Source organism: Corythoichthys intestinalis, chromosome 2 (genome assembly GCF_030265065.1).
Source record: "Corythoichthys intestinalis isolate RoL2023-P3 chromosome 2, ASM3026506v1, whole genome shotgun sequence".
Taxonomy (NCBI): Eukaryota; Metazoa; Chordata; class Actinopteri; order Syngnathiformes; family Syngnathidae; genus Corythoichthys; species Corythoichthys intestinalis.
The window spans coordinates 36,945,505-36,972,835 of record NC_080396.1 but is presented as its reverse complement, the minus strand read 5'-3'; the positions used below and the strand labels follow the sequence as shown (position 1 = coordinate 36,972,835).

The window sequence follows — 27,331 nt, the reverse complement described above, 5'->3', positions numbered from 1 at the left end:
TTGCTAATGCAATGCTTGTGTACTTTTTTTGTAGTTTTACAACGGTCTAAAGAGGACAATGGTTTGAGGCCATTTTATTAATAAATCAGATGAAAAAGGAAGAAGTCTAATTATTAAGGCGTCGTTCACTAGCTGTCTAGCTTTGGAAAAAGTAGACGCTTCGGAGTGAGGACAGCATACACAGATTTAAATGACAGTAGAGTGAAATGCCCACTACAGTCCTTTTGTACCGTATGTTGAATGTATATATCCATCTTGTGTCTTATCTTTCCATTCCAACAATTTATTTTACAGAATATATATATAATTTACAGAAAAATGTGGCATATTTTATAGATGGTTTGAATTGCGATTAATTGTGATTAATTACGATTAATTAATTTTTAAGATGTAATTAACTCGATTAAAAATTTTAATCGTTTGACAGCCCTAATTAAAATACAACAAGGCACATTTGCTTCCTAAGGCTTTGTTATATACTTCTTAAAAATTTTCTTAAATCTCCCTATGAAATAAAAGATGGTCCACAATCAGGTCATTTCATCCCCCTTCAAGAGACATGTACTGATTCAAGGTAACAAGTACCGACCACGAAATACATACCTTCTTATATTCCTGGTGGTGCACTCCACGGCTATACGTCAGCTACTGCTTGTAAGTTGTAACTTGTAACACACAAAAAAGTCTTCCTCATGCTCCAGAATCACAGCCTGTGTTAAGCATAAGGAGATGACATAAGAGTAGTGTCTTTGAACATTTCAAAGTTGTGCAGTATTCTTAGATAAGAGTGTGTTGCATCATTGATTTATCTTTTATATGAGACGATGGGATTGGCTCTTCATAAGTGCTATGATTTGGCTTTGCCATGACATTACTTTCTTTTTTGACTTCACCTCTGACCATTTAATAGAAAAAATTAAAAATCCCCACATCTCTGGGCTAAAGGTACTTTAAGCATTCTAGGAAGCCCATTTTTTGTGGGTATTTCTATTTCATTGTTAACAAATATGGAACTTGTAAGCAAATATACTTAACAGATGCATTGTGGCTGAGTGTACAACACCCTGAAAGAAAGAATTAGCCAGAATTAGCCTGCAAAAAATCCAGGAGGCTGAGGAAATGCGTAAATAGATTGGGCCACTCGTGTGAAAGTTACTCATAGACAGAGTGTGGCTTTGTTCAGAAATTGTAATATTCAAAAAGACCCAAGCTAACTACAATACCAACAATAAAGAGCCCTTTTGCGGGCCGTAATCCCGAAACAAATGAAGATCAGAAGTTCAGACTTGATGCTCAAACACAAAGCGAAAAGTAAGATAAGGCATTGATTTGAAATTTGATGCTGATGTCTTGAGCGTCTACTTGAGAGACTCATTGAGAGAATCAGAATACAAAATCTCTAACCCAGACCCATGCCATCCATAAGGGCAGCTAGGCAAATGCCAAGGGGCGCCGCAGCGTCCAAAAGGGTGTCAAGAAAAATGTTCAAATAATATTTGATGATAGCAGTATTCAAAAATTTATACAAGACAATAAAACAAAAGAACAATAAAACATATCGTAATAAGTCTTTAAATAATAATGAAATCATTTTTTAAGTGTGCCTTCTGCCCATTTTACTGATTCCTCTGATGCGATAATTTCACCACACACTCCTCTAGTCTCACCCGCCACCCTCTCCCTCCCGCTTACCAGCGAGCTACCTGAAGGTGCTATTTTTAGCCTCCGCAATTGAGCGACTTTACGGTGACGAGTCGACGTCATGAAAAGACAAAAGCCCCCCGGGTCGCATTTTAGAAAGAAGAAAAAGGAAGAAGAGGAGCGTAAACATGAAAAAAGAGGTTTGTTGTGATTATTTCAAAGGGATAAACATGTATACTTAGTACAACTGCAAGCTAGCGATGATTTACATAGTTTATATGACATACTGCTAAAGCTAAATTATACTGTATCATTATTAGCCAAACTGTTGTTTTAGAAGTATTTTCAGTATTCAGCCAGCTGTGGATTAGTTTCAGTTAAATTTACTCCCCCTCCCATTTTAGAGAAAGTTGGACATAGTGTATGGGGGACTAAAATTGTCTTGCTGATTTTCATGTGATGTGAACCACTTTTACCTTGTGTTAAATTGTGCTTTTCAAATAAATTTGCCTAGCCTAAAAATAAATAAATACACCATTAAATATGCAGTTAATAATTTCACAGTTCTGTGGTGTGGGGGACTAAAGGTGACATGGATTTAAATGAAAACATTTGTTATTAAATGTGTCATTAATTAATTAAAATGGCAATCCAGTTCATGTAAAAAAATATTCAATTTATTAATTTTTTGCTATCATATATTATTTAATTATTATTGGATAGTCCTGTGTAGTTGCATTGCTTTAAGAATTTATTTTCTTTTAACTAGGCCCGTCAAAGAAAGTGGCCGGATCCAGTAGACAGGTACAGTAGGCTGCAAGAATTTAGGTGCTATTATGGTTATGTCATGCTGGTTTCACAATCAACAGCCATTTGACTAATATTATGTAATATTCCACTTTCTTTTCTTTGTAGATGCTCTTCTGAAATATTTTCCTTCCACCTCTGTACATCCGGGGCCATCTTTTACAGCCAACTTATCCACATCAGCACTAAGTCCAAGCCCACCAAATCCAATACCTTGCCACACACAAACTGCCAGTGGAGAAAGAAGTGCACCTTCCAAAAAGGCTGTCATATGATAGGGATGCTTTTGCATCAGTAAAGACACGGCGAGTATGGTTATAGGTCTCAGTAAAAAAAAAAAAGTTGCATTTTAAAGTGTTCTGTGTGTTTATATTTGTACGAGTGGGTGTTAATCATATTGTGATAACAATTTTAATTTATTTTATTTAAGTTTTTTTCGAAGTGTTTTTGATTGTTTTTTAATAGTTATTAGAGCATTTTTTTCTTTTAACTTGTGCATTTGGTCATTGTCTTTTTTCATAAAATAAATTAAAAAGCGATAATGTGCTTTTTCAGTTTGAGTGTTTAAATATGTGATGAAAATAGCTACGGGGGGCAACAAATTTGTTGCCGAGTGTACCAAATTTATCAGGAACGGCCCTGCTCCAACCTATAACTAAAATAAGAGCTTTTGTCCTTCAAATATGTTAAAATTGTAAAAGAGTTCTAGTTGATTGTGGAGCGTGCTTATTCCCTCGAGTCTGACAACTGTGACCTATTGTCACCAAAATTTATGCACATATGTCTCTCTTTTACTGCCTTCAAACTCCCAAAAATATCCAGGCCGGTACTTTATGCCCAGCACGGGGAAGAGTCTCCAATTGTGTGTTGTCCTCAATCGATCCAGCATAGAGCTGCCACGAGAGCACGCTGGTTTATCTAGCGTCTGTTGTGAGGTTTTGTCCAGCAGAGAGCGTAATTTGTCATTTAATAAATTGTTTTCTATAGAACAGGGGTCGGGAACCTTTTTGGCTGAGAGAACCATAAACACCAAATATTTTTAAATGTAATTCCGTGAGAGCCATACAATATGTTTAAAACTTAAATACAAGTAATGTGTGCATTTTATGTAAATTTAACAGTTTTAAAGTACAATAAGTCAATAAGCCTCTGAATTCTTTCAAATAACATTGTTATGCTGTTGCTAAGTAATGATGAGTATTTCTTACCATTAATGCGACTTCTGGTGCGCATGGTTTTGCTGATGGCTTTGTAGTCTGGTTGATACTTGTTGGGGTTCAGCTTCATGCAGGCGTTGAGAAACTTATGCACGGAGCACCATCAGTGCACACCGAAACAAGTTTATCCATCGATAGATTTTTTTTCTTTCGCAAACTCAGTGAAGGACTTGAATAAATTCTCCCCTCTTGTTGTCCCTTTCATAGTCAAAACCTTGCAATCACGGTGAACTGGGATAAATTGCTTACGTCTGTTGAATTAGCCAAAGCAGGGGTCCCCAAACTACGGCCCACCTCCACATTTGGTCAGGCCCCCTGAACAATAGCAGAGAGCATTTTGAATTTTTTTTTTCTCAATAGTGTTATCTATTTCCTGGCCTTTTTCTGTGAAGAACTCAGAGAGGGTTATTTGGTTATTATCTATTTAATTAATAATGTTTTTATTATTATATTATATTATTATTTTTTATTTTATTTACGTTTGTTCTTTGAAGAATCCAGAAAGGGTTATTTAATTGTGGCTTTCTGAAAAACAATATTTTTTTACATTTAGGCACTCCTGCAATCGTCACACTTTTTCTGTTACAAAGTCACCCCGGCCCCTCATCAGAGAAGGGAAAAGTTATGTGGCCGTCACAGGAAAAAGTTTGGGGACCCCTGATCCAGAGCGAGAGATAAAACGATGCCGTATTTATGTCCTTATGTCCGGCTGAAAAGTAAGATACTCGTCTTTATTTCTTTTTGCCATCTTCTCAAAAAGGTTTCTAAAATTAGATGACAACGCTGGGAAAGTTTACTTCCTGATCTCACGCACACGCGCACATCGGCCACTATTTTGGACAGCAAAATACAGCAACCCCACTTGAATATTGTCTCTGCCTCATCTGTGTTGCCTATGCGATTGATAGATACATAAATAGATAAACACGACGACATGTATGTTTGCCACTTTCCCACTAAAATGACTGCGAACCGGCTTTCTTGTCGCCGGTTGTAGTATATGGACTACGTGTCCCATGATCACCGTGGGCTCACGCAGCCAATGGCATGGTACTTGGGTGGATCTAACGTTGCACATCTAGGTTGCTATTTGATGATATCTAGTGTGAATTGTTCGAGTGTTGTCGGAGCATTAAAAAAGTTAAGATACGCTGCAAAAGTCCCGTCTGCTCATTACTGCACAACACCGTGTGTATGACCGGTGACCGTCGCCGTTTCGCACAATGCACAAAGGAGTCAACGAAACTTTGTTTTTTTGTTTAGTAATTAAAGATTTGTCTGCGAGCCAGATGCAGCCGCCAAGAGAGCCAGTTCTGGCTCGTGAGCCATAGGTTCTCGACCCCTGCTATAGAATGATGGACCCTCAAGGCCTCGGAGAATAGAATTAATTGAATACAGCTTTTTTCAGTTTCGTGAACATTGTATATGTTTAATACAACCAAATGCACATGATATTGTGTAATAGTAATAACCCCCAGTGAAGGAGCAAATGTGAACAGGGCTCGGGTGCGATGAGTGTAAACGGAGTGGATAGACAGCAAAACATGGGGAAAATTAAATAGAATTTGAAAAAAAAAAAAAAAAAAAAACCAAGGCGGTTTAATACCCCCCCTCATGTTTTAAGTACATGATTTAACATTACAGTACAAAACGGCAAAGCGTAGTAATGTTCTCAAACACGGTTACTAAACAGAGTAGCTTCTTATCTCTCAGATAAATATTGTACTGTGTATATATATATATATATATATATATATATATATATATATATAACATCGCTATAATTTTTTTAGCTAATTCCAAACCTGCGTCTGCGATCTGGAAAAAAAAAACAACAAAAAAACAAAACAAAACAAAAACAAAAACAAAAAAAACAAAAAAACAAAAAAAACGCGCACGTCGCGCGAGAACATAAAATCACGCGATGTCTATCGAGGCTCCTTGTCATCCGGTTAGCGATTTATGTCTCGCTAATCTTATTGCTAGGCTTCACAGATAGCTACATAGCATTCACTGTCGATACCGAGGTCCACTGGGGAGTTATATTGCAAAACAGTGATGTAAGTCTTCTAAGTAGTGTACTTCCTTACAGCAAGGAGTAGTGCGCATTTCATTTCGCAGCTAATTATTAGCTGAAGCTATGGGGCTAGCACATGATTCAGCCGCATCCGTGTATTCACACGAAACGCACGTGTATGTCTGGAGTACAAAAAAAAAAGCATAACGTATGAGGTGTATATGAAAGAGCAACATTTCTTGAACGAATCTGGTGTTTGTCACCACATTCAGTCCTTAAGAAAGTGTCTTGAAAATCATTTTCTGCTGTAGTTTCGTTTTATTCGGATGTACGTTCGCGTTAGCTTCCAACCAGCCAAGCGATGGGGTCATGCTCGGAAGAGAAACCGGCGTGTCAGCATTTTCTCGACTCAGACGCAGCTAATGAACGCCAACCGTCTGTACAACAATAAATGCGCCCAGCATCCGAGTATAAAAATGATTTTGACATGTAGTACGTATTTGCCTCATGCAGTTCGAATAAGTCGCCAGTGCTGAAATATCAGCTTAATTACTCGAAGCACTCATTTGATAATCCTTTGTATTTCGTTTTGTACACGAATCTTTTAGTCATATGAAAATATAGACCTGAAGAGATTTGGCTATATTGATACGCCTGACATTGATCTGCGACTACAAAATGTACACTTATACATAGCCATAGGGGGTGTGACAAAATATCAAAATGGTGATATATCGTGATACTTTGTATTCCAAATAGTTATCAATATGCTCCAGTCAAGAATCGAGATATCGTTTTAAAAAGGTGTCGATGTCTTAAAAAAAAATTTTTTAAATAAAATGAACCAACATAGTTGCTACCAAAATCTTCCAACGTAGTTGTGTCTAGGGGTGTGACAAAATATCGAAATGGTGATATATTGTGATACGTTGTATCCCAAAAGGTTATCGATATGCTCCTGTCAAGAATCGAGATATTGTTTTAAAAAGGTGTCAATGTTTTAAAAAAAAATAAAATAAAAGAAGAACCATCAAGTTGCTACCAAACTCTTCCTCCATAATAGTGTCTCAGTTAACTGTAAGGCTGCCATGGACGATGCTCGACGCCCAATCCATTTAGACTGGGAACGTTCGTTCATTCAAAGCCAGAGCATTCACATTCATTCAGTCAGATTTTCGGGACATTTACAGGTCACTCGCTGTTCATTTTAGGGCATTTACAGGTCATTTCCTGTTGATTTTGAGTCTCTGCCTATTTATTTGGGTGAATTCCAGGTGACGTCCTGTACTGTACTGACGTCCTGTACTGTAAGTTAAAATAAACAAGAGATAACAGAACCCATAAAATACCCCAAAATTAACAGGAAGTAACTAAAAATCAACAGGAAAATGATCTTAAATGGCCCAAAATTACCTCATTGCCTGGCATTGGCTGCCACTGACGGCCATAGACCTTCAATCCGTTTGAAGTGGGAGGGATGGCAGCCGCTGCCACCCTCCCAGTTCAAATGGATTGGACGTCTACTAGTGATAAACACACAGCTGAAGGAGGAAAATTGTGTTTTTATGTTTGTTAGTTGTTTGTAGAATATCCTAGAATGATTTCCTGACCAATGTATGGATAATCGTTGTATCGCCGTATCGTCAGATCATTGTTATCGTGAGCTTTGTATCGCGTATCGTATCGTGAGGTACCAAAAGGTTCCCACTCCTACTGAATATGACTTTAAAGCTGCATCAAAACCATTCACAGCAAGAAATGTTTTGTGCTGGAATTAGTTTAGTAGTGCATGTAACTAAATGTCAATGTACATAAAGTGACCTAAGTGTTATTTTATTTGCTGTTTCTAGGCAGCCTGCAACAGCTAAGTGGTACGACAGAAGGGACTCTGTCTTTATAGAGTTCTGCGTGGAGGACAGTAAAGATGTCTGCGTGCATTTTAACAAGACAAAACTTGATTTCAGGTGAATTTTTTCCCCCTGCTAGTTCGAAAATAATGTCTAATTTCATTGTTATTATATTGATCTGTTGTTCTCTTGAAACAGTTGCGCCATTGGAACAAATAACATCAAACATCAGAATACAGTGGAACTTTATGGGGAGATTGATCCCAAAGTAAGTGTGATACTTATTCTGTACTATATGTAGTGAATTGATGCTGGGCAATGTATTGCATCACACCAGGAATATGTCTTTTTCTTTACATAGGAATCTAAACACAGACGTACGGACAGGTCTGTAATGTGTTGTTTACGAAAAGCTGAGGCTGGAAAGGCCTGGCCTCGACTGACCAAAGAAAAGACGAGGGTAATGCTCGGCAACTTGTTTTTCACAAACACAATTTATTGTAGCAAATGACGAAGCCTATCTGTTCCAGGGTCTTTTGATGGCATTGTCAATCTTTCAATATTGATTCAATGTTAAAAGCACTTTAAAATTCAGTTTCTTAAAAGCTAATGCTTATTATACAGTGGATTTTTAAAAGTCTATACACCAGGGGTCCCCAAACTTTTCCTTTGAGGGACACATAACTTTTCCCTTCTCTGATGAGCGGCCGGGGTCAGTTTGTAACAGAAAAAGTGTGACGATTGCACTGCCTAAATGTAAAAAAAATTGTTTTTCAGAAAGCCACATTCAAATAACCCTTTCTGGATTCTTCAGGGAACAAAAGTAAATAAGATAAAAAATAATATATAATATAATATAATCAGGGGTGCACATATTTTTTTTGCCCAGGTTCTCAGAGGAGGACCTGGAGATGTGACTTAGTCCTCATTGAGCTTGAGAGCCGACCCGCCTGATGCGATAAAATTATGACAAGCTTTAGTTAGAGCCAAATACCTTTTATTAATTATATTAACAATTAATGCCTGATTAACATCAACTGGCACAACAAATTTGCCATTACTTTGAAGTGAAATGTAAAGAAATAAACATAAAAGCAGTACTAATTCAAAATAAAGGGCATTATGCGGCTCCCACATTAACTCCAAGCCTTTGTAAAAGTGGGATGTCCTCCTCCTCATAAGAGCTCATTGAGCGTGCATGTTTAGCTTTGTGAAATCCGAGCAAAAACACGTTTGTCAGTGCATGGTGCTGCTCTTCATTAACTTTATTCCGCCACTTGTCCATAGGGCGAGTGGGGTGCTGCCTGACATCGATAGTTTGCTTAATTGTCGCATGCTCTGTTTTTTTCGTGCATTTCAAAGTTTGGATAGCTGAAATTCTTGGACCCAACATAAAATGCGCTGCCGTTATCAGCGATTCTCACGGCAAATTTTGTACCCCATATCCGTGCGAGCATCATTTGCTTCTAGCTATGGTACCTCCTGCAGCCACTTTTCAGCAAAAGTCCTTTTTTCGGTAGCTCCGGTGACGTCTCTGTCGTCTGTCTGTCCTTTGACGGGGGTGGGGGAACACGGAAATAATTACTCAGTGGGGCCTGCCTCCGACGTTTTGAGAAGTGATTATCTCGTGTCTGCCGCAAATACAGTGGTCAGCCATCGGTACGCAAAAGCGTATGGAAGCCGTTGAGGGCCAGCGCGTTTGTATACTTCCAGTACGCATGCGCGCATGCGGACCACTTATGTGCACCCCTGAATATAATATAATAATAAACAATAATATAATAATAAACAATAATAACACTATTAATTAAATAGATAACAACCAAATAACCCTCTCTGGGTTTTTCACAGAAAAAAGCCAGTGAATAAATAACACTATTGAGGAAAAAAAAAAATCAAAATGCTCTCTGGTATTGTTCAGGGGGCCGTACCAAATGTGGAGGCGGGCCGTAACGGCCCGCGGGCCGTAGTTTGGGGACCACTGCTGTACACCCTTGGTCAAATGCCAGGTTTTTCTGATGTTAAAAAACAAGACGTAGATAAATACGTTTTTCCACCCCCTAATGTGGCCTTTTACTTTTACAACTGAATTTAGAAACGGGAGGGGTAAGAAAAATTAAGATTATGGTTGGGCAAAATGTAGACACTCTCTCCCAACTGGAGATGTCGCCAGGGTTACAAGAATTTACTAATAACAAGCAATATAGGTTTTTAACTGGAGTCAAGACACACCTGTCATCAGGGGTTTTGCTTGTCGATATTGATAAAATGAACTTTCAATTTGACAGGATGAGTCAGTGAGGTGCAAATCTTCTATGTGGAGTGCAGCTGTTTGACAAGCCACTTTGGGACCAAAATTAGTCTCTTTGACAAGGAAGATTCATTCATTCATTTATTCAACCCTGAACTGCTTGACAAGGAAGCTATTAAACACAATTGCAGTTCATATAAAACATTGCTAAAAACGTCAGTTTTGTTTTTCTTTCAGTGCAACTGCCTTAGTGTGGACTTTAATAACTGGAAAGACTGGGAAGACGATTCAGATGAAGACTTAAACAGTTTTGATAAGTTCTCAGAGGTAAGATCCATAAGCGCCAATGGATGGTACACAAATGCACGCACAAGGAGAGTGATGGATTATTTTGATTCTAGATGATGAACACTATGGGAGGTGATGATCTACCGGACCTAGATTGTGCTGATGAAGAGGTGGGTTTTTTTATGATCTTGATAGCGCTAATCCTTGAGGGTGTGGGATTTTTTTGCGTTATTGTGCCCCACAATTAAATCATGTTCAACCTATATCTAATTGAATACACGAGAAAGGCGACACATTTAATGTTTAAACTGATAAACCTTATTGTTTTCAGCAAATATTAACTTAAAATTTTATGGCTGCAACACATTCCAAAAAAGCTGGGACCATTGGCATAAAAGACTAACAAAATTTAGGAATACTCATTGAAGACCTGTTTGGAAGATCCCACAGGTAAACAGGCTAACTGAGAACAGAACAGTTGGGTGTCGTGATTCGTTATAGAAGGAGCTTCCCTAAATTGCTCAGTCATTTACAAGTAAAGATGGGGCGATGTTCACCGCTTTGTGAACAAATGCGTGAGAAAATAGTCAAGCAGTTTAAGTACCGTATTTCTCATTGTACAATTGCAAGGAAATAAGGGATTTAATCATCAGCGGGCCATACTAACATCAAAAGGTTCAGAGAATCTGGAGAAGTCACTGCATGTAAGTTGCGAGGCTGAAGACTAACATTGAATGCCTATGACCTTTGATCTGTCAGGAAACACTGCATTAAGGCAAGGCAAGGCAAGGCAAGGCAAATTTATTTATATAGCACAATTCAACACAAGGCAATTCAAAGTGCTTTACATCACATGAAGATCATAAAAATCACATTTAAATCAACACAACGTAGAAACGAAGACAAAAGATCGCATTTAATCACAGAATAAAAATAAATAAATAAAATAAAAATAAAACAAAAACTACTACTACTAATAATAATTGAAATCAGCAATGGAGATAAAAACAAGAGGAATAGAAAGCAGGTAGATTGAAATATATAGACAGTTATAGATATGCAGTGCTAAACAAAAGCGTTTTTAGCCCTGATTTAAAAACTTACATCGATGTGTAAAGGATATAACCACATGGGCTCAGGAACATGCTGACACGTCACGTAGTCCAGGGTTCAGGAACCTTTTTGGCTGAGAGAGAGCCATGAACACCACATATTTTTAAATGTAATTCCGCGAGAGCCATAAAATATGTTTAAAACTAAAAATACAAGTAATGTGCACATTTTATGTAATTTCAACACTTTTAAAGTACAATAAGTCTGAATTCTTTTTAATAACATTGTTATGCTGTTGCTAATTAATGATGAGTATTTCTTATGGTTTTGCTGATGGCTTTGTAGTCTGGTTGATACTTAGTGGGGTTAAACTTCATGCAGGCATTAAGAAACTTATGCACGGAGCACCATCAGTGCACACCGAAACAAGTTTATCCATCGATAGATTTTTTTTCTTTCGCAAACTCAGTGAAGGACTTGAATAAATTCTCCCCTCTTGTTGTACCTTTCATAGTCAAAACCTTGCAATCACGCTGAACTGGGATAAATAGCTTACGTCTGTTGAATTATCCAAAACGAGAGAAAAAACAATGCTGTATTTATGTCCTTATGTCCAGCTGAAAAGGAAGATTCTCCTCCTCCTTTTTCCTTTTTGCCATCTTCTCAAAAGGGTTTCTAAAATTAGATGACAACGCGGAAAATGAAACTGAAAATGAGGAAAGTTTACTTCCTGATCTCACGCACACATCGGCTACTATTTTTTGACAGCAAAATACGGCAGCCCCACTTGAACAGTGTCTCTGCCTCATCTGCGTTGCCTATGGGATTGATAGATCAATAGATAGATAGACACGACGACATGTATGTTTGCCACTTTCCCACTAAAATGACTGCGAACCGGCTTTCTAGTCGCCGGTTGTAGTATATGGACTGCGTGTCCCATGATCACCGTGGGCTCACGCAGCCAATGGCATGGTACTTGGGTGGATCTAATGTTGCACATCTAGGTTGCTATTTGGTGATATCTAGTGCGACTTGCGCGAGTGTTGTCGGAGCATTAAAAAAGTTAAGATACGCTGCAAAAGTCACGTCTGCTCATTACTGCACAACACTAGCGTATGACCGATGACCCTCGCTGTTTCGCGCAATGCGCAAAGGAGTTAACGAAACTTTTGTTTCGTTTAATGATTAAAGATTTGTCTGCGAGCCAGATGCAGCCGTCAAAAGAGCCAGATTTAGCTCGCAAGCCATAGGTTCCTGACCCCTGACGTAGTGTGACTTATTCACCAATTGACGATCTGACGTCCCGGACGCTTCTTGACCACGTTCCAGGAAGTCTAGCATGTCAGAATTTCTGCTTGTCGTGCCTTATGGTATGACAAGTCCTTCATGTTCGACAAATTGTTGCTGAATATTTACCAAGAGTGTAACTTTGTGATTGGCGTGTGCTCTTGTGCCCGTGCGCCCCATTTTTTGCTTTTATACACAGAGCGGGGACACACATGTGAACGGCAAAATCCTATTATCCCTTTTTCCATACACCATTAACACCTGTCAACCCGAGGCCGTTGGCAATCTTACAAATAGTGACGTATGCGCTTACAAATTGGTGACTAATTTTACGTTTATATAGCGTGCAATATGAAAAAAAATAAAACTCACTTTTTAAAATAATATGAATTTATTGGTAATATTGTCACATATACCTGGTGCAATCAAAGAACAATATCTTCAGCTACATCATGATTACTAAAATTTAACAGTGACTCTTGTTATTTTTATCACGTCTTTTGATGGCTGCACTTCAGCTCGCAATTCAGTTTGACTTGTTGGTAGTTCGTTAGTGTGTCCAATTATAAATTAAAAAGGTCAATTGATAAAATAAACTTACTGATGCAATCTTTGAGTCTGGGAACATTTCTTTTGCTAATTCTGAGAAGGGATCAGCAATAGTTGCAGGCAAATTGTGTTCGGCAACAAATTGGCAGAATAAAATCTCCGCTTTCGTCACAGCATAGCTTTTCAATCTGGAGACTGCATCTTTATGACCAGTGTTGTTATTCTTACTTAAAAAAAGTAATTAATTACAGTTACAAATTACTTCTCCCAAAAGTAATATAGTAACTCAGTTACCTGAATGTAAGAGTAATTAGTTATTTGGCCAAGTAACTGGTGTTAACTTTCATGTTTTTTTTTTTCATTAAAAAAAAAAAAAACATAGTAACCTTTGCTATGTTTGGAAGTCACTAGCCACGTTTACATGCTGACTTTTATTCATACCGATTCAAATAATTCCGAATGGAAATGTCAGATCAGCTGTTTACATGTCATTTCATCTATTCGGATCCAGCGTTTACATGTGTCTGCCTTTATTCCGAAAGGACGTTTGACAACTGCCGTCTGACATGCGCAGATTGATCAAAACAAAGCGTCACGTTGCAAAACATGGAGATCGATCGTCAGATCAGCTGCTGTTTTAACTTTTCGAGTGGAAACAAAACTTCAGAATGACACGCCGTTCATTTAAAAAGTTGTGTGGGCTGGTGGAGGGATTCATGGATATAAACTTTCCGCCGGACTCCAATTAGGTGCGCTGTGCGTGTGCTTGGAAGCCATGTTGCAAGTGACGTTATTTACGTCACCAAGTGATGTCACCACGTCAGTACGGCGCATGTGCAGAAAGAACGCAACCAGACACCATTCCGCTTCCCTGTTTACATGATATAATTTTACTTCTAATCGGTTTGGGAAAAGGAATATGAATAATATAATATAATATGAAATTCCATTCGGTTTGGGCCTGTTCATTCCGAATGAGGTGTTTATATGGAACACATTTATTCGGTTTGAACATCTAAACCGATTGCAATTGGAATATTTGGCTCCATGTAAACGTGGCGATTGCAATTGGAATATTTGGCTCCATGTAAACGTGGCTATTCAATGTGGTGAATCAACCGTTAAAGTTGTTAAAATTGCTCCAGTTTTAGCATTAGTTCCCTTCTGTCTACTTTCGACATTTGAAAGTTTTAAAACTGTTTCATCATTTGAAGATAGATTCAAGATTTTGCTGATTTAGGAGTATTTTAGATAAAAAGTTACCTAGGTTCTCTGGGAAGGTTCACTACAACAGAGCCTTTCTGAGAAGACTACTGCTTTAAGATGGCGGCTGTTTACTAATGCTGCCGAGTCATTTCGCATCTCGTTCTATATGCATGTGATATCAGTGTAGCATCAAGTGGGCGTAGAGTGTAGGGTGTCGCCTACAGTCAGGAGGAAATATTGGAGCCACCTAGCCTAGCATCGCGTTAGCAACAGCGTCACAACACTCTTCCCTTCTTCACTCTCCCGCTCTTCTCTCGCCGTGTCTCTTTTCTCGCGTCATTCAGCCAACGTAGTAACGCATGTAACGCACATTGTCTTGTTGCCGAAACGCTGACTAAATCTGAACGGAGGAAAAAAAACATAATGCACGAAAAACGTACGGCGTACACATTTAAAAATCAGTGCTCACTTGTACAAATTACGCCAAAACCGTACAACTTGACAGGTATGCTTTTTATAGTGAATGTGTTGACAATTTGGTCGCATCACATCCCGTTTGGAGGTTGTATCTCTCCCCGCCATCCAGGAAAGTCTTTTATTTTTGTTTTGTTTTTTTTCCTTTTACCTGAGCAGAGAAAGGACAAACAGCATCATGATACGAAGTGCTTCTGCGTTTATCTTTAGTTTTAACAGAATTGGCATCTTTGTCATTACACAGTCTTCAGTACCATGAAATTGATATTCTTACACTGTGTTGTTGTGATTGTCTGTTACAGCATGATTCTGCAGACAGCGACGATGAAAGTATGTAATTTTTTTTCAAGCTCATTGTCCATATAGACGGTGACAGACGCCCAACTCATTTTGACAGTGATGTTCGCTGCAAGCGCCTCTCAGTCAAATTGGATTGGACGTTTTTTACTGTCAATATGGGGTTCAATAACATTAATATTCTTTTACTTCCCACAACACATTCTCATCCTATAAGTGGGCTAGCAGTGATTGGGTTAACCCGTTCATGCCCTAATTGTAATTTATGCATTTCGTTATGTATATCATTTAACCCTATAAGAGATTAAAGGGGTTTAAGTGTAAACCTTTGAATAATGGCAGTGCAGTGACCACTATCCCTAAAAGGGTTACTCATTTGTCCAGGCATATGATACAAGTGTTTACACGAGTTGATGTTGTACCCTTGTTTTTGGTTGCATTTGGTAAAATGGCCTCTTCTGTGTGTATCCTCTTCAAGAAATGCCTGACCTTGAATAGAAGACTGCATCTTGTGTGTTGAAGTGTAAAAGTTGTTTGAAGACGAAGACTGAGAGAAAACACAAGTTTCCAAAGCAAAGAAAGGGCCTGAAGGGGATGGAAACAACTACAATACGGGCGTTGTGCTCCTTCTCTTCTTCTGCATGGACTTTTATTACTGTGTTGCGTTCGTTTCCATACACTTACATGATTGTACAGGGATGTCTTACCCCCCCTTTGCTTTTTCGTTTCACTTTTTAGTCAAACTGCTCCTTCTCCAGAGGATGATTTTTGAAATACATTTCTCTTAATATTTTGTAATGCAAATTACAATTAGTCTGATAATATACTGTATTCATGTTTCCCACATTTGTGTGGCAACATACAAATGCCAAAAAATTTCAGTCAGTCCAGTTTACTTCACCCAATCAAATAAATATACTGGTTCTTGTGCAAATCAGATCCTGTGTTGTGAGTGGTAAAGTTTGCACTTTGTGACAAAAACCGTACTACTACCATATACTATGCATACTAAAATATTTGGTGTCACAATCATGACGGTGTTCCTTCGAGTTTCACTGAATAAAATTATTTTTCTGCGCTTACTATCATTTGTCCAATCACAATTGTGATGTATCACTTACTGGAGAATTTTACATTATGAAGTGTCACAAGAACAAAGTCCATTCAGAAAAAGTTGGTATGCCAAGATTGGTTTTTATCAAGCCAAATGTCAAAGCTGTCAAAGTATCAAAAATGAAAATTTATTTGACTTGCAATTTTCTTTCCATGGGCATTGCCCTTTTAAAATATAACCATGTGGCACTTTTGTTGGGACTCGAAGGCACTAGCGTGTTGTTTTATGTGTCAGCGATTTTGAGCTCGAGCAACCCTTACCCTTGTTCAACTACATTTTGTGTAGGCTATGTGATTGTGTGTGCCTGTCATGTAGTGTTAAAGCTACCAGCTGTCATAACTGCTGCTGTTTGGCAGGGTGGGAGTGTCTGCATCAAGACAGCATTTGTGTTTAAAACAAACTCATGTTAATATGACAATCATGAAATTGTCTCTAATTTCTTAAGCAATTAGCAGCACATAAAGATTGCAACCATAAAAGTGATGGTGTGATGTTGAGGCAATCTAGTTTGCAAAGTTTAGTTTCTAAAGCGTCTAATTGTTATACTTTTATTATTATGAATACTTTTATTATTATGATACAGAGAGACTATAGGCGTCCATCATGGTTTAGTGTGATGGACACAAAGCTTTCTAAAACGAGTCAGATAAACATCATGGAAAAAGCAGTAAAAATGTAGTTGCCAGCAAACAGTTTTTGTGCAAGACAAAAGCATCCATGAGCTCAGCACAATTCTTTCAAACATGCCGCCAGCATCCAGGCTTGTCAGCAGCATGCTCAATGCCTGCACCCGCCATCACCGATCCCTCACCGCCTGTGGATTTTCGAGCGCTTTATGCAGCCTGAGCCTGCAGCACTATCCAGCATGCACAATATAAACATCTGCCTAATCACTTCTGCTGCCATGCGGATCAGTTACCAGCATCCATTTCCTCAGATAACCAAACGAAACATTACATATTTACTGCATATAGCCAAGCAATAATTCCCTTATAGCCAATAAGATTTTATTCCATTCTAAATTGCTTTAGTAGTGAGCAATGTGACCTGTGCTCTTGTTAAATCCCTCACAATCTACTTACTTAAATATAAATAAGAGGAAATTAAAAGCACCCCAACCCCCCACAATATTGGAGGGTTAGAAAAATTAATATGTAGCGATAATCCAAATATTATTTAACATACATATTAGATTTAATAAAAACTAATAACAAAAATATTGTTTAGTCACCCATTAGTTTAAAAAAGGCAGTATCTACATTCATATGTTCATTATATTCATTCAGCAACAAACAGAACTAATATTGTAGAAAAAAAAGTCAACTTTTCCATGCAGCCCTACAGACGAATTAGAAATGTTTAATATTTCAAGGATTAAAATATGTACAGGAAATAAATGCAATAAAAAACAAGCCTCCTTCCTGGTTTTTTCTTTTTCTTTTTGCACTTTAATCATATGTTTTGGATCATCAAGCCAATTTTATTTCTCAAACCCTCATGTATAAACAAAACTTTTTCATTTGACCATTTTACAATGATTAAAAAGAAAAACATCAAACCCAGCCATCCCTTAGTGGAAAAGTAATTGAGATAACGGTGAGTAATGGACATTTTAGCCAAGAAATACCTTAAAAGTGACAGGCAACAAAAGGCAGTTGCTACACATCCTGCCACTGTAAATAATTTGAGAACAAATTGATGGAGAAAGGGATTGAAATCTTATCAGCCTGGAAAGCACTCATTTCCAAGACTTTGGGCCACTAGGAATCAAAGGTAATAATAATACATTTTATTTGAAGGCACTTTTCTGGCACTCAAGGTCACCATACAATCATATTAAAACATTTTAATGGAAAACAAAAGTGTGGAACATTTAAGACAATTAAAATACTAAACAGATGTAAAAACATGAACAATAAAAATAATAATGGATAAAAGATGTTATCCACATATGGAGAATACTAAACAATTGACCTTCTTATGACTGGCTGGCAAACCAACATGACTTAACACGCAACAACCAATTATTCAGGTGGTCAGACGAACGGTGACAGTGGGTTCATAAGACCGTCATAATTATGACACAGTCATGTGCGTTAATAAGAGCTTATGACGGATGTTATTTAGTGTCATCCTGCAAATTATGTCACTTTTGAATGGATGTAAAAGATGCGGACTGGACTTAAATGTAGTGACATCATTTTCCGGATGACACGTAATGACATCTGTAATAAGCATTAACTAATGCTCATGGCAGTGTCATATGACAGATTTATTTTCTTTTTTAAATATCGCTTGTACTGAAGTTTCCCTCAGAAAAAAAAAGTGATTCTTTTTTGTTTGTTGAGTTACAGATTAAATTATGCTACAGTTTTAGAGCCACGTTTTTAACACAATCTAATGGTATCTTGCAAATAAATAAACTTTTTCAAATGCTCAGCAAGTATCTGAGACAAAAAAAACCAAAAAACAAAAAACAGCGTACAGGTGATTCTGACAACCTAAACCATGAATAGCTCGGGATTCAGTCATGAATATTTTCAAAGCATTGTTGATGTCAAATATGGAAAAGTGAAAATTTGCCATTTTTTGTCACTATATATCATTATAACAATGTTATTAGTATATATCATGAAAACAACAAAATAAGTTCTTACTTCTGCACAGAACTGTATATATTTCTCACATTTCAATTTACCAAAAAAACAAATATAATGGTGGAATTTTACACTGCACCACATCACATCGCCCAGTGCTGTACATTGAATTGGAAGCGACACTGACTGCATTTCTTTTCTGCTCATTTCTAGACGGACCCTTTGCTCCCATCAGCCAAAGAGCAAAGTGTGCCGGTGCAGGCGTGGCAAGAGTTAAGGATGATGTTTCAAATGGCACCATTGTGCACCGACCACTCCCCTGTCCTCAGTGAAGCTCTTATAAAAAGGCCTCCGAGTTCCCCCCGGCCTAGTAAAGGGACTGAATGTGTGCGGCGCGTGCTCCCACTGTACGTGTCTCCGTGCTCTGCTAACTACGACGGCATTGGCCCGTTGATGTGAGCAGGCTGGTGCGGCGCTCCACTCAGGAGCTCTCCATGACCGACTTAGCCCAAATATCCCACGTTTGGCTTGAGTTAGACTGTTTTTTCTGTTGAACGGCAGATTTGAAAGAGGTGCTAGCGTGCAGGGAGGGTTGCGTCTCCGTTCAGTCGACTGATAGTTTGTGTGTAGTCCTCTTTTGAGTCACTATGTGGGAATTGCGGTCAATGTCATTCTGGCGGGCGGTGTTTGCCGAATTCTACGGCACCATGTTCTTCGTCTTCTTTGGCTTGGGGGCCGCTCTCCGCTGGACCACAGGGCCCCACAACGTCCTGCATGTGGCCTTCTGCTTTGGGCTGGCGGCCGCCACGCTCATCCAGTCCATCGGCCACATAAGCGGCGGACACATCAATCCGGCGGTGACCTTTGCCTTCCTAATTGGCTCCCAAATGTCGCTGTTCCGCGCAGTCTTCTACATAGTCGCCCAATGTCTGGGAGCTTTGGCTGGCGCCGCCGTGCTCTACGGGGTCACGCCCATCAACGTTAGGGGCAACCTGGTTTTGAACACGGTAAGTCAACAAAATTTTCTTTACAAGCAAAAATACATTTTCAAGCTGTAGATGAATGAAGCTTTTACCATCCTGAGATCTAGTGAAGGTAATTTCACCCCACATTACCTCGGCAGCTGCAACCAGGAATCGGCCTGGGCATGGCCACCACCATGGAGGTCTTCCTCACTCTGCAGCTGGTGGTTTGCATCTTCGCCGTGACAGACGAGCGTCGCAACGGACGCTTGGGATCCGCTGCCCTGGCTATTGGTTTTTCCGTGCTGATGGGACATCTTCTCGGGGTGAGACTTTAAGACGGACTCGTTTCTTATTATGTCACTTTGCAAGAACTTGAATATTCAGTGGCTTTTTTTGTTCTTAGATTTACTACACTGGAGCAGGAATGAACCCAGCAAGGTCCTTCGCCCCAGCTGTGCTGGTCAGGAATTTTGTCAACCATTGGGTAAGGACTTTAGTGAAGGCACAGTAGCCTGAGAAAATTTATAATAATTTACAGTCAAAAGCAGCTTTGGTAAAGGCAAAATATTTTTTTTTGTAACTAGTAGTGTGTAACGATTTTGTAATTTTTTTAATATACAGCACGTTTTGAACGTTAAAATGTAATATTTTTAGTTAGCTTGATTCAATGTTGATTGCAATGATAGAGATATTGATACTTACACACTGAAAACTGTAATTGAGTGTTCTTGTCAATGGTCGTAATATAGCAATTAAAAAAAAAAATGCCATTGCATCCCTTTCGACATCTCAACAGTGATGTCTCAGCCTCCAAAAAAGCAAAACACTGGCCATTTAATGGTACTGTATCATGTTTAATAATGCAAACCTAATCACAACCCTTGATTAAAAAAAAAAAAAAAGAAAAAAAAAAGAAAAAAGGAAACATCTGTCATTTCAATTTTAACCCTGTAATACATGAATTTGATATTTTTTTCAATCGAGATTTTTTTTTCCTGTGGTGTATTTTATTCTTTATGCGTTAAGGAGAAATTTACTTTTTATTAGCTGTCCACTATAGTGCCCGTTATGCCCTAGACAAATGAGCAATGAGCAGACCCTATCGTGATTGTTATTTAAAAAAAAAAAAAAAAATTAAGCGACACTTTAGATTCCAGGACAGATAAATGACCAATATTAGGGAATTGCATTATCAAAACTCACCAAATTGCCTAGGTATGCTGGAATTCTGGGAAAATCCCAGCCCTCAAACTAGTATCACATACATTTTTTAAACTAGAGGGCCGACAATGTCTCAGTATGCCATTCTATAAAATAAAGCATATGCCAGTTTGCCCCGAAGGGACGTCTTTCAAAGTTTGAAGCACATATACATGAGAGAGGCTCAATTGCGTTACCACAATTGTATGCATTCTTTGCCAAAAGGCTCAGAGAAGATCTTTTCTCACTCCAAGTGCACAAGTTAAGGTCCAAAAAATGCTTGATTGGATGGATCATTGGGAGAAATTATGGTAGAAATGTGCCTGACGGACATGCAGCAACTTCTATAACATCAAGATGCAGTCATTTCTTGATTAATTCAGCTGCAAAGCATAGCCCCCAATCTTTTTTCTATTCCCTGCAGGTGTACTGGGTGGGCCCTCTGATTGGCGGTGCAATTGGCGCACTGCTGTATGACTTCCTGCTCTTCCCACGAATGCGCAGCCTCTCTGAGAGGCTCGCCACTCTGAAGGGCACTCGGCCCCCGGAGGCCGAGGGCCAACAGGAGACCAGAGGAGAACCCGTGGAGCTCAAAACGCAGGCTCTATAAGGCCCCGGCAGAACGAGTTGCTCGTCAAACACCTCTTTCCATTTCAATCCTAACCCTTTCGGACTGCAGGACAAAGATGAAGGCTTTAGATCAAGTCACCTTCTTTTCTCTTTTATTTTTGCTAGGAGTGAAGCTACAGTAGAGACTTCAGCATGCTTTTCCTTTTTCAGCTGACAAGATTTTGCCCTTTGCTTTGCTCCACTTAATTTCACGTACGTACTGTACCTGACCAGAATCAATCCCATTTTATAAAAGTGTGTGTCAGAGGACGCTTTTGTCCGTATGTTTATGTATGCTTGTTTTCAATTTCTCTTTTCCTTTTTCTGAAAGATTTTTACTTCATTGCTGCGCGTATTTCATCATTTTAAATCATCCGAACTTGTTTTTGATAACGGTGCCGATGCATTTACAAATAGTCACTGTTTTATAAAGGCACGCCTCACCATTTTTTGATTAAAAGTGGAGATACCCACTTTTTATTGGACAGCTAAAATGCCAAATTGCATTAGAAACCTAATAGCAAAATAAAAATGAGGCCTTAACCTTTGAGCTATAGAACATACACACTACAAGTAAACTTATATTATGGTTGTTCAATGAAAAATATGGATCTCCATATGGTACTCTTTCTAAACAAATAAGAAAAATGAATGATTTTTTTTAATTACAAAAAAAAAGATCTTTTAACAAACGACAAAGTCGGCATGAAAATATTCCTATTGCAATAATGTGGGCCTTTTTAAAACACCCCTGTTCATATTTTTTCTATTGGAATATTTTTTTTTGAATCACAAAATATGGAGATACATGCTTTTTAATGGACATGGGCAATAGTGATTCTTCAGTAAACCAACAGTTCATACTTGTAAAATCACAGCTTGGTAGCTCTGAAGGTACATGCAACTTGAATAACAAAAAAATTAGGCTAAAATACATGTAAATTGGACATATCTACTATTCCAAATGTTGGTTTGAAGTTCCTTGTGTTTTCCAAAGCTGAGCAGCTAGAACACATACACAAGCTGCTGATGTGTCACATCAGGACTTTAAAAAACAAAACAAAAACAGAAAAAAAAAACAGTGCATAAGGTGTGCTGACTTGAAAACTACATGGTCAATGTTATGCTCCAATGATCACATTATTAATCTTGTGACATTGACCAGACATGGGAGCAGTTTTCTGCATTTTACTTTCCAGTGTGGTTTCCTTGATAAGTGGCTGATTAGGTAGATTTTAGTGACACGGTCAGAATTGTTGGTTTTCCTGTTTTGTGATGTACAGTGTAAAGTTTTCTTTTTTTTTTTTTTATGAAGACATTTGAGGATTCTTGAAAAACACTGATAATACAGTAATCATCATACACACCTTTGATGCAATTGTGTTCTTTTGAGAGGATGGAAGCAATGCCAAGCAGCAGTTGACATGGCCATTTGCTCTCCCAGAGCATGCAGTTTTTTGCTCAGTTCACCAAATTAGAGGCAACCTGCACTTTCTTCAAGGTGTCTGCATGTTTTACATTTTCATTTTGAAGTACATTACTACTTTCAACTCTGCATTACCACTATTTTCATTTGCTTAGCAAAAACAAATTCATTCATTCATTCTCACTAGCTTAAAATGGGAACTGGTGAGTTGGGTTTGCTGAAAATTTTCACGGCAGTGGCACATAGGAATAGAACAATACTCGCAGGCTCTGTGGATACAATTAGAACTGCTGAAATGTAGCTTTAGCTGATACACCAAATCTAAATTTTCACTTATTTAGTGACCGCATCTTATACATAACGGTGTGCTCCGAATTTTACACTACTGCTGTTTTTTTGCAGCTAAATTAATATGTTCAAGAATATGCTATGACCACTGACCGAGAGAACTTTTTTTTTTTTAAGTATGTTTTAGACTGCTACAGCTATAATGGTGTGCAGTTTTCCCTTTAAGGTAACAAAATATCAAAAACATTACAGGAAAATGGTGCAAAATAAGTGAAAAACAGCCACAGTGATGTGTAACGCATATTGTTCTTGTAAAATTCAAACACTAGTTCTCTATGATTAAAATCATTCAATACCAAAATGCCAGTAGCATATATAATTTGCATAGTCAGCATCCTAAGCATTGCATTGGCAAACTGTAAGAATTCTACAACTGCATTAACAATACAATATTTATTTATTTTTATCAGAGAATACAGAGGCATTGCTTACATTCAAGCAGTAAAAAAGCCCAAAGTGCCTGTGGATATTCGAGGGGTTCAAACTTCAATGCAAAAGGCCACATAAAGAACATCCAAAACTTTGGAAAGAATTTGCTTGGCCTATAGCTCTGCAATCCTAGCTGTGCTCATTTGTCCAATATAAACACATTTAGAAATAAAGCTTTAAAAGGAACTCCGGCTATGAGGACTTGTAGTTCTTACAACATAATTGTTCGTATCAGTTATAATAATTTGATATCAAAACCCTTCTTGATGTTTTTAATATTTTTTATTTATTTTTTAAAATAAAATTTGTAAAAAGAATAAGTAGTAGGTCGCCATTGTTGGTGACTTTGCTATGCACTCTGGGGTGGTAACGTATTACACTTGCGGCAACTGCCGGGCTTCCGGAGTGTGACTGCTTAGCGACATGACCGTGTCATCTTTTCAGCCATTTCAATTTGAACCAGAGCAAAATATTAATGAGCAGGACAGCACTGATGTTGCACCACAAAAGGAGCAGCAAAATGAAGAACAGGAAAAGACGGAATGAGACAAAAGTGGGACAAAACCGGTGGTGTACGTGCGGCAACTGCATCTCAATAATACCGGAGAGGGAGAGTGTTGTCAAGAACTCCAGGTTTTTTCTGCGGATCTTCACGGTAAGCTGTTGTGTGATCAAACTTATTCCAATATCAATCTGAAAATGTTTAGCATCCAGAGCTGTCGTGTGCTTTACCAATAATTAGGATATACAGTGAAACAGCAGTTTGATCAAGATATCCCATACATCACAGGACATGAAAACTTTGATGCAGTTTGCCTTAACCGAGACGTCTAATGGGGTGCCCTTCCCAGCCTCCACGACTGAGAGAGTGATGCCTTACCCAGTCGGAACTGGGTCACCAATGGGTACCCATCAATTTCACGTAAAAGCGCTGTCCAGATTGATGATAATCCTACCGGTCAGCTAGGTGCAGCTACAGATCTGTCTGGAGCATTTAGTGGTCCTGCTTTATAATAAATATGTCTTGAATAAGGAGTATAATGTACGGTATTTTGGGCATGTCTGTTCACAATAATATGTAAAAATGCCTATTAACTAGGGCTGTCAAATGATTAAAATTTTTAATCGAGTTAATCACAGCTTAAAAATTAATTAATCGTAATTAATCACAATTCAAACCATCTCTAAAATATGCCATATTTTTCTGTAAATATTGTTGGAATGGAAATATAAGACACAAGACGGATACAGTGGGGAGAACAAGTATTTGATACACAGTCAATGGGAAAACCCATTGGCAGTGTATCAAATACTTGTTCTCCCCACTGTATATACATACAACATACTGTACATAAGTACTGTATTTGTTTATTATAACAATAAATCTACAAGATGGAATAAACATTATTTACATTCTTTCTGTTAAAGGGATCCACAGATAGAAAGACTTGTAGTTCTTAAAAGATAAATGTTATCGTTACAAGTTACAGTAGTTTTATATTAAAACCCCCCCAATGTTTTTGCTTTAATAAAATTTTGTAAAATTTTCAATCATAAGTAGAGTTAATATAATAATAATAAGAATAGAGTGACTGAAGTCTGAGTAAGTTTAATGTGTATTTTGCATAGCTATTTTGATTAGAAATGCCAGTTCTCTTTGCATAGTTGTTTAACTGTGTGAGAATAGGGCCTCATTAATACAGATGGAAGTGCTTTTCTTTTTGTGAACATTATTATTTTTTTTGAGAGAGAGGAATATTATTTTTGTTATGATTTCACTACATGTTAATTATGTTTGTTGTGAAGGAGTTGCCGAAGCTTATGCCAATAAATGGCGCGGTCCAATGAACGCCTGTGTCCACTTACATTTATAACATATATATTTCTGTACATATCTTACCCAAAATACAACAAGAGACACATAATTGCCACTTAAAGAAAGTAGACTTACAGAAATATGTGTGGAGCATAAATAGCACAATGCAACAGCATAAACGTCTCACAACTAGTAATTTTCCCACTATTAGGAGAAATAACATCAGTTTGGAACGGCGCTGCCCCCAAGCAGCCAGTGGCATTCTTTTCACTCTAAATGTGCATAAACAGCGTCATTGTAATCTGTTTGAGGCAATGCGTGAGCAGGTCATTCCATGCATGCGTTAATTGCGTCAAATATTTAAAAAATTAATTTCCGCCCGTTAACGCAATAAATTTGACAGCCCTACTATTAACGCTTTCTTGTGTAATGCTGTAAAACATGCTCGAATATAAATGAAATGCAAACTGGAGGCACGGTGGTTGAGTGGCGATACAACGATTATCGATATATTGGTCAGGAAATCATTCTAGGATATTCTACAAACAACTAATAAACAGAAAAACAAGCTTCTGCTGTGAATTGGATTGAGTTTATCACTAGTTGACGTCCAATCCACTTCAAACGGATTGAACGTCTATGGCCGTCAGTTGCAGCCAATGCCAGGCAATGAGGTAAACTTGGACCATTTGAGGTCAGTTACCTGTTGATTTTTAGTTACTTCCTGTTAATTCTGGGGTATTTTATGGGTCACTTCCTGTTTATTTTGCGTTACAGAACAGGAAGTGACCCGGGAATCACCCAAATGAATAGGCAGTGACTCAAATTTAACAGGAAATGACCTGTAAATGAAAAGCAAGTGACCTGTAAATGCCCTGAAACAGACAGAATGACTGTGAATGCTCTGGTGTCGAATGAACGAACATTCCCAGTCAAATGGATTGGAGTCGAGCACCGTCAATGGCAACCTTAGAGTTAACTGACACTATTATAGTGGAAGATTTTGATAGCAACTTGTTCTTTCCTTTTTTTTTTTCTTTTTTAAACATTGACACCTTTTTAAAACGATATGTCGATTCTTGGCAGGAGCATATCGATAACCTTTTGGGATACAATGTATCACGATATATCACCATTTTGATATTTTGTCACACCCCTAAGTATGTGTATTGTTTATTTATTAGCTGCAATGAGTAACTCAAGTCATCAGGTGAAAACCAACAAATCATGCTAGTCATCATACTAGCTTCGCTAGTATCGAGCAGAGTTATTCTACCATTAACAACCGAGCTACGTTGTCACCCCTATCGTGCATTGCGTGCATAAAACATGGCGCTCGCCGTAAGTCAAGATATGTACTAAATATTATAGATTTTTAAATCAATGGTGATATTTTATGTGTTTCAAATAAAATATTTTAGTACGAGAGAACAATTGCAGGTTATTAGGGCCTACAAGTCTTTATACCCCCGGCTTCTTTTAACATCAATGAATGAAGCAATGAATGACAACGTCTAATATACAGATCTTTACTGAAACCAAATCTGGATCTGTTAACACAGAATGAGACTAAGAACAAGTGCTTTACATGCTATGCATGGACAATAAGGTATTGATTCAAATATTGTTTTCGTATGTTAAAATATATTTCCTTACCATGATACTGTATTTCAATAAAGGACACAATTGTGTACTGCAATGTCATAGATCTGCCACTCAAGTGGTCATCCAAAGAAATCAATAATCAACAAACCACTAAGGATATGTTCTGAAAAATGTCAGTCTTTACAATATTGTTACTGTCACATTCTCAGTGTCGCACAGCCTCTAGATCTTCATGAAAAGTTGAGGAGACTGTTGAAACCGTCAAGGTCCATATCTCCAGTGGCC

General features: G+C 38.0%; 4 protein-coding genes across 7 annotated transcripts in view; 2 read left to right on the top strand and 2 right to left on the bottom strand.

Annotated features, from left to right (window-relative positions):
- The window catches only part of dtx3 (deltex E3 ubiquitin ligase 3), an 8,288-nt gene extending 7,556 nt beyond the window's left edge, over nucleotides 1-732 (bottom strand). For both annotated transcript variants that reach the window (XM_057859687.1, XM_057859704.1), the window contains exon 1: nucleotides 604-732. The gene's annotated coding sequence lies outside the window, so the exon portion shown is untranslated. The remainder of the gene's footprint in view (nucleotides 1-603) is intronic.
- The window catches only part of LOC130931160 (lens fiber major intrinsic protein-like), a 26,858-nt gene extending 3,145 nt beyond the window's left edge, over nucleotides 1-23,713 (top strand). The window contains exons 2-5 of the mRNA XM_057859717.1: nucleotides 18,862-19,655; nucleotides 19,772-19,936; nucleotides 20,017-20,097; nucleotides 21,238-23,713. Coding sequence (XP_057715700.1) covers nucleotides 19,296-19,655; nucleotides 19,772-19,936; nucleotides 20,017-20,097; nucleotides 21,238-21,423 — 792 coding nt within the window. The 5' untranslated portion in view covers nucleotides 18,862-19,295 and the 3' untranslated portion in view covers nucleotides 21,424-23,713. The remainder of the gene's footprint in view (nucleotides 1-18,861; nucleotides 19,656-19,771; nucleotides 19,937-20,016; nucleotides 20,098-21,237) is intronic.
- ptges3a (prostaglandin E synthase 3a (cytosolic)) lies at nucleotides 5,565-15,997 on the top strand. Its single transcript, XM_057859730.1, has 8 exons — nucleotides 5,565-5,725; nucleotides 7,533-7,646; nucleotides 7,728-7,797; nucleotides 7,891-7,989; nucleotides 10,018-10,107; nucleotides 10,182-10,238; nucleotides 14,943-14,970; nucleotides 15,416-15,997. Coding segments are annotated over exons 1-8 (480 nt in total). The 5' UTR covers nucleotides 5,565-5,723; the 3' UTR covers nucleotides 15,436-15,997.
- The window catches only part of stat6 (signal transducer and activator of transcription 6, interleukin-4 induced), a 33,406-nt gene continuing 29,488 nt past the window's right edge, over nucleotides 23,414-27,331 (bottom strand). For 2 of the 3 annotated variants that reach the window (XM_057859642.1, XM_057859651.1), the window contains exon 21: nucleotides 23,414-27,331. In XM_057859642.1, the coding sequence (XP_057715625.1) occupies nucleotides 27,277-27,331 (55 nt within the window). In that variant the 3' untranslated portion in view covers nucleotides 23,414-27,276. The other variant, XM_057859634.1, reaches the window with a different exon arrangement.